This window comes from Symphodus melops (assembly GCF_947650265.1).
Source record: "Symphodus melops genome assembly, chromosome: 12".
Lineage (NCBI taxonomy): Eukaryota > Metazoa > Chordata > Actinopteri > Labriformes > Labridae > Symphodus > Symphodus melops.
In genome coordinates this window covers 764,947-774,946 of record NC_136702.1, presented here as the reverse complement: position 1 = coordinate 774,946, position 10,000 = coordinate 764,947, and the positions used below count along the sequence as shown (strand labels likewise).

The 10,000-nt window shown below is 53.5% G+C and overlaps 2 protein-coding genes across 2 annotated transcripts in view; one reads left to right on the top strand and one right to left on the bottom strand.

Annotated features, from left to right (window-relative positions):
* Positions 1-9,493, top strand: part of ankrd44 (ankyrin repeat domain 44) — a 20,045-nt gene extending 10,552 nt beyond the window's left edge. The window contains 23 exon segments of the mRNA XM_079358056.1: positions 103-190; positions 474-616; positions 709-921; positions 1,012-1,090; positions 2,094-2,208; positions 2,315-2,397; positions 3,823-3,886; positions 4,201-4,269; positions 4,755-4,895; positions 5,097-5,162; positions 5,349-5,523; positions 5,525-5,530; positions 5,928-6,129; positions 6,233-6,320; positions 6,394-6,511; positions 6,605-6,827; positions 7,100-7,187; positions 7,285-7,368; positions 7,457-7,602; positions 7,689-7,771; positions 7,919-8,001; positions 8,082-8,173; positions 8,769-9,493. Coding sequence (XP_079214182.1) covers positions 103-190; positions 474-616; positions 709-921; positions 1,012-1,090; positions 2,094-2,208; positions 2,315-2,397; positions 3,823-3,886; positions 4,201-4,269; positions 4,755-4,895; positions 5,097-5,162; positions 5,349-5,523; positions 5,525-5,530; positions 5,928-6,129; positions 6,233-6,320; positions 6,394-6,511; positions 6,605-6,827; positions 7,100-7,187; positions 7,285-7,368; positions 7,457-7,602; positions 7,689-7,771; positions 7,919-8,001; positions 8,082-8,173; positions 8,769-9,028 — 2,709 coding nt within the window. The 3' untranslated portion in view covers positions 9,029-9,493.
* A 373-nt stretch (positions 9,494-9,866) lies between these two features.
* The window catches only part of pikfyve (phosphoinositide kinase, FYVE finger containing), a 7,450-nt gene continuing 7,316 nt past the window's right edge, over positions 9,867-10,000 (bottom strand). The window contains exon 6 of the mRNA XM_079357912.1: positions 9,867-10,000. This exon is cut by the window's right edge and continues 129 nt beyond it. Within this exon, the coding sequence (XP_079214038.1) occupies positions 9,882-10,000 (119 nt within the window). The 3' untranslated portion in view covers positions 9,867-9,881.

The following is a 10,000-nucleotide window of genomic DNA, read 5'->3' as shown; positions in this document are numbered from 1 at the left end:
CTGCTGCACACTTGTGCAACATGTAAACACAAAGATGTTTCTCGTACGTTGACCTCTGACCTCTTCTCTCTCTCTCTCTCTCTCTCTCCACGTGTTCGTCAGATGGTGAACCTCCTCCTCGCCAAGGGAGCGAACATCAACGCCTTCGATAAGAAGGACGGCCGCGCGCTGCACTGGGCTGCTTTCATGGGTGAGTTTGTTGGAGACGCGTCACGCCGTTTATTTCCTGCAAGCCGTCAGCTGCACGTATTCATAGAAATCGATGAGTCACCTGAAGCTGCGTGGGGGAGTTTTGTTTTGTTTCAACGCCGAGAAGAGAAAAACAGAAACATCACACACTGACACGAAACACAACCGAACTTTTAATATGAAAACAAACGCACCTTCAATCACTGCGCCCCCTGCTGGACAGATTAACGGTTGCAACTTCATTTCCATTAACAACATTAACCCCTTGTGTTCCTGCTCTGCAGGTCATTTGGATGTGGTGTGTCTGCTGGTGAGTCAGGGGGCCGAGATCAGCTGTAAGGACAAACGGGGGTACACTCCCCTCCACACGGCGGCGTCCAGCGGACAGATCGCTGTGGTCAAACGTCTGCTGAACCTGGCTGTGGAGGTCAGGACACACAATCCCCCTGCTGACACACACACACACACACACACACGCACACTGCTGTAATGAAAGATCTGTGTTTTTATGTCCGACAGATCGATGAGTCCAACGGGTTTGGGAACACAGCGCTCCACTTGGCGTGTTTTAACGGTCAGGACGCCGTCGTCAGTGAGTTGATCGATTATGGCGCCAACGTCAGCCAGTCCAACAATAAGGGTTTCACCCCTCTGCACTTTGCTGCGGCGTCCACACACGGAGCGCTGTGTTTGGAGTTTCTGGTCAATAACGGCGCCGACGTCAACGTACAGGTACGCCGCTCCGCCTGCTGACAGAGACGTCATGACGACCTGATTCTATGTGTAAATATTTATTTTTCACTTTCTGTCCGTCACGCTCAGAGTCGGGATGGAAAGAGTCCTCTTCACATGACGGCGGTCCACGGACGCTTCACTCGATCTCAGACCCTCATCCAGAACGGTGAGACGTCTTTAGTCTGTTTTTCTGTCTGAGCATCTCTTAAAGGAGCGATGCCCCCTAGTGTTTAAAATGAGTACTGCAGTCTAAACTCTAATCATCACAGAGAGCTGGCTCCGCCCCCTCCTCTCACACAGGTCAGCATGTAGAGACACTGTAGCTTCAGTGTTTAGCCAGCTCTGCATGTGGTGGACACTGTAGCTTCAGTGTTTAGCCAGCTCTGCATGTGGTGGACACTGTAGCTTCAGTGTTTAGCCAGCTCTGCATGTGGTGGACACTGTAGCTTCAGTGTTTAGCCAGCTCTGCATGTGGTGGACACTGTAGCTTCAGTGTTTAGCCAGCTCTGCATGTGGTGGACACTGTAGCTTCAGTGTTTAGCCAGCTCTGCATGTGGTGGACACTGTAGCTTCAGTGTTTAGCCAGCTCTGCATGTGGTGGACACTGTAGCTTCAGTGTTTAGCTAGGTCTGCATGTGGTGGACACTGTAGCTTCAGTGTTTAGCCAGCTCTGCATGTGGTGGACACTGTAGCTTCAGTGTTTAGCCAGCTCTGCATGTGGTGGACACTGTAGCTTCAGTGTTTAGCCAGTTCTTCTGATCCTAGTTTGAGCAGCTTTCTGCTGCTGGAGCTTATTAGAAACATGCAGAGGCTTTTTAGCTCGGGTACAATCACTTCTATCTGAAGCAGTTCCACTGCCCGCTTCCATCGCTGCAACACCTGTTCACCTGATAACTGCTCTCATATCTGGCAAACCCAGGGGCGTCCAAAACGGCCTTCAAAGCCCCGCCTACCTTCTCTGGTCCAATCAGATCCAGAGCATTCAGGAGCAGAATCTAAAGTTAGAAGGAGGACATACTGGCTGCTGCATTGTTGTCAGAGAAGCTTCAACACAGCAGGTTTCCTTCATGATCACACAGGAAGAGAGCAGCTCTCTGATTGGCTGATTGATCACACAGGAAGAGAGCAGCTCTCTGATTGGTCCTGAATAACTTCTGGTTTTATTTCAGGTGGGGAGATCGACAGTGTGGACAAAGACGGAAACACTCCTCTCCACATCGCCGCTCGTTACGGTCACGAGCTCCTCATCAACACGCTCATCACCAGTGGAGCCGACTGCACGAGGTTCGAGCGTCGGCTTCAATTTAAACCTGTGTTGAATTGTTACATTGACAAAGTTATGCAGAGAAATAAAGAGCGTGTTGTGTCCTCTCTGCATCTCTCTCTGAAGACGAGGAGTCCACGGCATGTTCCCTCTGCACCTGGCTGCCATGAACGCTCACTCCGACTGCTGCAGGAAGCTGCTGTCCTCAGGTAGCACTCAACCTTTCCCCACCCCTCCTCCTGCAGCCTCCCAACTTCATCTCTGCTTTTGTTTTTCTCGTTGCACTTCCTGTTAACACTTCGTGCCTCCGTGCTGAATTAGAAACTCGTCTGTTTGGCAGCGACTTGATCAGATTGGAGGTTTTTTTTCTCTCAAGCACACACATTCAGCTCTGTCCAAATTTAAGTCACATTGTTCCAGCGACAAAACGCTCTCCCTCTGCCTCCTCTTCAGAGCTCCAGCGGCGGTCGCTGGCGCCTTGTTTACATCGGAGAAAGTTTCCTTCACTTTTGAAACAAATCTGTATTTCCACTCCTCCCTTGTGTTTGTCCTTCGTTTTGACCACTTCAGAGGAGCCGGCTTTATTAAACAAATGTGAAGGAGGAAAGACGACAGTCCTCCGTGGCTCCAGATCTCTTTGGATGGTTTTTGTAAAAAAAAAAGGTCCCGTCGGCCCTCGTGTCTGCAGCTGTGGAGCTCCTCGTGTAGCCCGACAACAAAGGAAGTAATTTACATGTGTTTGAGTGTCGGTGCAGCTGCAGCCTTGTTGTTGTTTGCAGCCCGAGCTCTTTGAGTTGGTTGCACTAAATCAGCGGCTGAAAGAGCTGCTCATGATTTAAAGGCAGCAAAAAGAAAAGGAGCTGCTAACCCAAGAGAGGGTTACGTCCTTCACGAGTCCCAGGTCAGATTTTAGTCCCCCTCACTATGCTAACTCAATGCTACGCTATGTCTCTAGTCTATCTACAAATCCCCCAATGATGAGAAAAGTCCGTCCTCTCCGTCTTCTGCCTGCTCAAACAGGCCGTTTGGAGATGTTCCCTTCATGACATCACAAAGGGCAGTAGCCCCTCCCCTTCATGACATCACAAAGGGCAGTAGCCCCTCCCCTTCATGACATCACAAAGGGCAGTAGCCCCTCCCCCAGGTGGGTGACACTCCCACAGCTAGGTGTTTGTTCTGCCCTCTGAGTCTGCCTTCTGACCGTAAACAATAGGACATGGAGCCAGAAAGCAGCGAGTACACCCGAGCCCTTCCAGAGAGGGGGCGTGGTCAGACACAGCTCATTTACATATTTAAAGCTACAGACACAGAAACAGCCTGTTCTGAGCAGGGCTGAAATAGGTGATGTGAGCTGCTCCTTCGTCTCATCTCCGATGTTTCTTTCTGTCCTGGTGACCTGATGTGAACTTCTTCTCTGTTCTGCCACGCGCTCCTCTGTGTGTCCTCCTCCACAGTCACCTGACCTCTGTCCTCACCTGTCACACTTATACCTGTCTTTCTCTCCTTCCTGTCTCCGTCTCCGTCTGTCTTTCTGCTGCTGCTGTGTCTTGTCTTGGTCTCCCTCCGTCTCCCTGCGCTGCCCTCTTCAGGTCGGAGGTTTAGCATAATGTGTAACGACTCGGTCCTGTCTGCAGGCTTCCAGATCGACACGCCCGACAGTCTGGGGAGGACCTGCCTGCACGCCGCTGCGGCTGGAGGGTAAGATACTCACGCATGGATGAGTCGGCCTTCTTCTTCTTGTTCTCTGCATGAAAACTCCACAACAAACACGGAGAGGCGGTGAACACATGATCTTAAATCACTTTATTTGGAATTCAGGCCACCAAAACAATCTTGATTTAATCAGTGATTGCACAAGCAGGGCACGGAGGATTATTACAGGAGGAAGTTTGGGAAATGTTCCCCTTTCACCTAATTCTCCTGATGACGACGAGCCGGCATCGAACAGAAGGATGACCTTTGACCTTGTGGTTATAGAAGGAGCGTGCTAACTGCTGCTGCTCCCTCTGCAGGAACGTGGAGTGTGTGAAGCTGCTCCTGAGCAGCGGAGGAGATCACAACAGGAGGGATAACTGCGGCAGGTACGAACACACACGTCACCCTGCAGGTGTCATGATGTCAGCAGTGTGACCACACCCTCACCGAGGGGGCGGAGCCAACAATGTGTCCCCGAGCGGATTGAGTTCTATTGTTCTCAGAAATGTGAACGCTCCCAACCTGTCGTTAACGTTTAATTATCAGGAGATGTGTAGCAGCAGGTGTGTCACACACACACACACACACACACACACACACACACACACACACACACACACACACCCTGCCTCATCGTTTCTGCCCTCCAGCTACCAGACAGATTGGTCTGGGACTTGAACCGGCAACCCTCCAGTTCCCCGCAGACTGACGTACTTCTCTTTCACCCAGACGTCTCAGATTGACTTCTATTGAAACACGTTACATCGAGCATGCTCACAAGCTTCGCTCTGATTGGTCGGCTGTATTTGAGGACAGAGGAGGAAACGAGGAAGGAAGCGCTGTCCTCACTCTCTCGTCTTCTCTTCTTCAGGACGCCGCTCCACTACGCCGCGGCCAGCCGCCACTTTCAGTGTCTGGAGACTCTGGTCGCTTGTGGCACGGCCATCAACGCCACTGACCAGTGGGGGCGCTCTGCCCTGCACTACGCTGCCGCCTCAGACCTGGACCGCAGGTGAGTGAGCGTGAGGCGAGGAGGAGACGATCTGTCTAGACAGTTCACACCTCTCTGTTGCTATGGTAACCAGAGGTGACTGTGGGGTGAGGATTAGAAGCCCCACAGCTCGCGTGGTTTTCTACTGACCTTCGAGTCAGGAGCATTAAAAAGAGGTTTTTTTTATCCTGTCCCCCCCTCCTGTCCCCCCCCCCCCCGCAGGCGGCGTGTTGCTCTGGAGCCGGAGAGTGAAGGAGTTCGGGCGGAGAGGGAGAAAGAGGCGGCGCTGTGAGTACACAGACATGTGTGAAACAGCTGATTACAAATGAAGAAAGTCTCTGAGCCTGCCGTCCTCGTCACGTGTCCATAAATAATCCAAATATGTTTCAACCCTTCACTTCCTGTTTGCTCAGGATTTCTGTCCAGCTGACAGGAAGTGAACGCTCGCTGACGTTTCTCTCTTTCCTGCTCCAGATGTTTGGAGTTCCTGCTGCAGAGCGGCGCCACGGCGTCTCTGAAGGACAAACAGGGCTACAGTCCCGTCCACTACGCCGCAGCCTACGGACACAGGCACTGTCTGGAGCTGGTCAGTGTGCACACACACACACACACACACACACACACACACACAACACACACACACACACACACTCCAGGTATCACTCATAGACGCCTGCTGATGTCTTCTCTGTTCTCGTCCTGCAGCTGCTGGGACAGAGACGACGGTCACCATGACGACCCTGAAGCTCTGAGCGCCCGCAGCCCGCTTCACCTCGCGTGAGTCTCCTCCTTTCATCGGAGCGCCTTTTCAGTCAACAGAAAAAAAACAACTGTGCATATGCATTCGTGTGTGTGTTTATCTGTGTGTGTGTGTGTGTGTGTGTGTGTGTGTGTGTGTGTGTGTGTGTGTGGTGTGTGTGTGTGTGTGTGTGTGTGTGTGTGTGTGTGTGTGTGTGGTGTGTGTGTGTGTGTGGGTGGGTGGGTGGGTGGGTGGGTGGTGTGTGTGGGTGTGTGTGTGTGTGTGTGTGTGTGTGTGTGTGTGTGTGTGTGCAGGCGTATCACGGCCACGCTCAGGCTCTGGAGGTGCTGCTGCAGGGGGAGAGGGAGGTGGATCAGGGGGACGAGTCGGGGAGGACCCCTCTGGCCCTCGCCGCTCTCCGAGGACACACGGACTGCGTCCACACGCTCCTTGGACAGGGGGCGTCGCCTCGCACCACGGACACCCAACACGGACGCACGCCTGTCCACCTGGCAGGTGAGCTCGCCGTGTGTTTGACTCGTCTCACAGAATGATCTGATGAATCACGTGTTCATAAACCTTCATGGCGCTCTCTGCTTCTTGTCCCCGCCCCCTCCAGTGATGAACGGTCACACGACGTGCGTGCGCCTCCTGCTGGATGAGTCGGACGCTGCAGAGCTGGTCGACGCCGCAGACTCTCAGGGACAGTGAGTCCTCTTCCTCTCGTTGTTTTGGTGCTGCGTCCTCTTCCTCTTGCTCTGATGGTTTTGTCTTCTGCAGGACGCCTCTGATGCTGGCGGTGGCCGGAGGTCACGTGGACGCCGTGTCGCTGCTGCTGGAGCGAGAAGCAAACGTCAACGTGGCCAACAAACACGGTCTGACGGCGCTGCACCTCGGGGTGAGCGTTCAGCTGGATGAAGACGCTTCTGTTCTAGACTCTTCCACCCGTGTTCTCTGATTCTCATGCCCCGCCCCCCCTGTGCTCCCTCAGCTGCTGTGTGGTCAGGAGGAGTGTATCCAGTGTCTGCTGGAGCAGGAAGCGTCCGTGTTGCTCGGAGACGCTCGAGGTCGTACGGCTATCCACCTGGCGGCGGCTCGAGGCCACGCCTCCTGGCTGAGCGAGCTGCTGTGCATCGCCTGCTCCGAGCCGTCGTCTCTGCCGCCGCTGAGAGATAACCGGGGGTACACGCCGCTCCACTGGGCCTGCTACTACGGTCAGTCACACACACACACACACACACACACACACACACACACACACACGTTGCATGCTCTCCACGTGCATGGCGTGCGTTCTCTCCGTCTTCCTCCCAAGCAGGAAAAGCAGCTCAGATGATGAATGGATGGTGTGTGTGTGTGTGTGTGTGTGTGTGTGTGTGTGTGTGTGTGTGTGTGTGTGTGTGTGTGTGTGTGTGTGTGTGTGTGTGTGTGTGTGTGTGTGTGTGTGTGTGTGTGTGTGTGTGTGTGTGTGTGTGTGTGTGTGCAGGTCATGAGGGGTGTGTGGAGGTGCTGCTCGAGCAGAAAGGATGTCGATGTATTGACGGGAATCCGTTCACGCCGCTGCACTGCGCCGTGTGAGTACCTCAGGCTGCTTCTGGATTCTTATTGGTTAAAAAGTCGTGATGGATTTCTTCGTTTCCTGATCCCGTCATCGTTTGTTTATTCTTACAGCGTGAACGACCACGAGCCGTGTGCGTCTCTCCTGCTGGAGGCCATGGGCGCCGACATCACAGGCTGTAAAGACTCAAAGGACAGGTAGGACGCCGGCGTGCAGTCTGACCGCTGCAGCTAGGGGGCGCCTGTGTTCACGCTGTGTCCTCATCCCTCGCCTTCTCTCCTGCAGGACTCCTCTTCACGCCGCAGCGTTCGCCGGTCACGTCGACTGCGTCCAGCTGCTCCTCTCCCATGATGCACCTGTGGATGCTATCGACCAATCGGGTCGCACCGCCCTGATGATGGCGGCAGAGAAAGGCCGAGCAGGCGCCCTGGGTACAGACGTCCGTTTGATTCACCTGGTTCTATTTAAGACGCTGTTTGTCCTTCCTGTTTGACACTTTGTGCGTCTCGTGCTCCAGAGGTGCTGTTGACCGGCGCCAACGCCAACGTCAGCGTGACGGACAAAGACGGAAACACCGCCCTGCATCTCGCCTGCAGTAATGTGAGTGTCCACATGAGGGCTCCACTCGCCCTCCTCCTAATTAATCAACCTCAGCACGTGTTTGATTGTTCCTTCAGATAGTGGTCAGTACATGTTGTGGCCAGCAGGGGGCAGCAGAGACATGACTCTGACTTCTTCTTTGTCCAGGGAAAGGAGGAATGTGTGATGATGATCCTGGAGAAGCTTTCTGACACGGCGCTCATCAACGCCACAAATGCAGCGCTGCAAACGTGAGTATCTAAAAGCAGGAGGAGGAGGAGGAGGAGGCGGAGGCGGGGCTTCTGATTTAATAACGCTGTGTGTCTGTCAGTCCTCTCCACCTGGCGGCTCGCAGCGGTCTGAAGAAGGCGGTCCAGGAGCTCCTGTCCCGAGGGGCCAACGTTCAGACGGTGGATGAGAACGGTGAGTGAAGCTGCTCGCTGCGCTCGCCGTGCATCATGAATCAGTGCTCCACTGTTTGTTTCTTAAAGCGGGTTCCCACTGTTGCCCTGGCAACGCCCCGGCGTTGTGAGGGTATTTACCAAAGTGTGAAAACAAGCTCCTGAAGGGAGAAGAATCTGATATGGACCGTGAGAGGTCAAAGGTCACCCTCCACAGTGGGAACCCCGGTTTAAAGTGAACTGCTCGTTTAGCTCGTCGTTAGCCTTGTTCAGAGCGCCGCTTCACGCCGTGATGTCGTCGTGATCCCTCCTCTGTTCGGCGTTCAGACTGCAGCCCCGTGTGTGTCTGCCTGTGTGTGTGTGTGCGTGTGTGTGTGTGTGTGTGTGTGTGTGTGTGTCACAGACTCTGAACAGGGCTAATAATGTCTCTGTGCCCCCCCCCCCCCATGTTGTGGACTGTCAGCTGGCTGAACTCTAACTGAATGCTGCTCCGTCCCTTCTCTGTCTCCTGCTTTGCCTTCCTGCTTCCTCCACGTCCTCGTCTCGCCCTCTCTCTCTCGCCCTCTCTCTCTCTCTCTCGCCCTCTCTCTCTCTCTCGCCCTCTCTCTCTCTCTCAGGTCTGACGCCTGCTCTGGCTTGCGCTCCTAGCAGAGAGGTGGCTGACTGTTTGGCTCTCATACTGGCTACCATGATGCCTTTCTGCTCCCCTTGCAGTTCTGGGGCTCCCTCCCCAGGCGCCCTGCTGAGGCAGCTGCCCCACCAGGGGGGGAAGGGCCCGAGCAGCGGCCCCAGGGCGCCACGCAGCCCCAGGAACCCCTCGGGACCGTCCAGCGAGGGAACGACGGAGAACGACTCAGAGGACTCGGAGACTTTCTGACGCCTGCAAACCGACTCCCTACCCTCCTACCTGAAGATGTGCACCTGAACTCTTGACTCCGCCCCCTCCAGGATATGATGCAGTTTTTGAGAGTGCGCTCTTCAGCGAGGAGGGTAGAGACTTGGTTTGGACACGCGGGTCGCTGCGTCTTAGTGCCACGGAGCGGATGAACTGACCGAACGAGTCGCTCCATGAAGATTTTAGATCCGGATCGAGGAGATTGCGATCCGGGTCTGCATGCTTTGTCACCACACGGTTTGTTCCTCCTCCTCACGGGTGCTTCAATCCAAACCGACCTCGGTACTTCAGCCTCTGCGCACCTCAGAGACTCGTTTTGTCTTACAAAGAAGAAGCCATTTTTATCTGTTTGTATGAAATGAAGTAGAAACGGAAGAAAGTTTAGGTGTGATTTGAACCTTTTGATGATTTTAGCTTGTTGTTGTACCAAATATTTGACTCTCACACGTTAAAAACAAACAGACTAGGAGGTACTAAGAGCTGCTGATTTTACAAGCACAAATTAAAACGTTGCTTTAAGTTTTTACGAGCTGGAATGTGAAGTGTGCATCCTTCGCTCGGATGTTCACAAGTTTAAATATTTTCTCCGGCGAGGTCAAGACGACGGGAACGTCTCAACTCCCTCATTTGGCCAAAAGAGAAACTCAGGAAAAACAAGCGGAGCTCCACGGGAGCCTAATATTCCTTGTTTGCATTTGTAGAGTTTGGCGCCCCCCTGTGGACACAGCATGTAATGTGTGAAGTCCCCTTAAAAGTCAGGGAGAGAAGTGATCTGGATCGATCTGGACCAGATGAACCCCCTGTTTTCTAAAAACATGTAAATAAATAGATTTTCTTAAACGAAGGACTCGCAGCGATCAAATGAGGGAGTTGAGACGAAGCCACAGATGAAAACAGGGTTTGAGCAGACGGAAAATGAAGTCTGACATTTTTTAGCATTTTCATGTTTGTTAG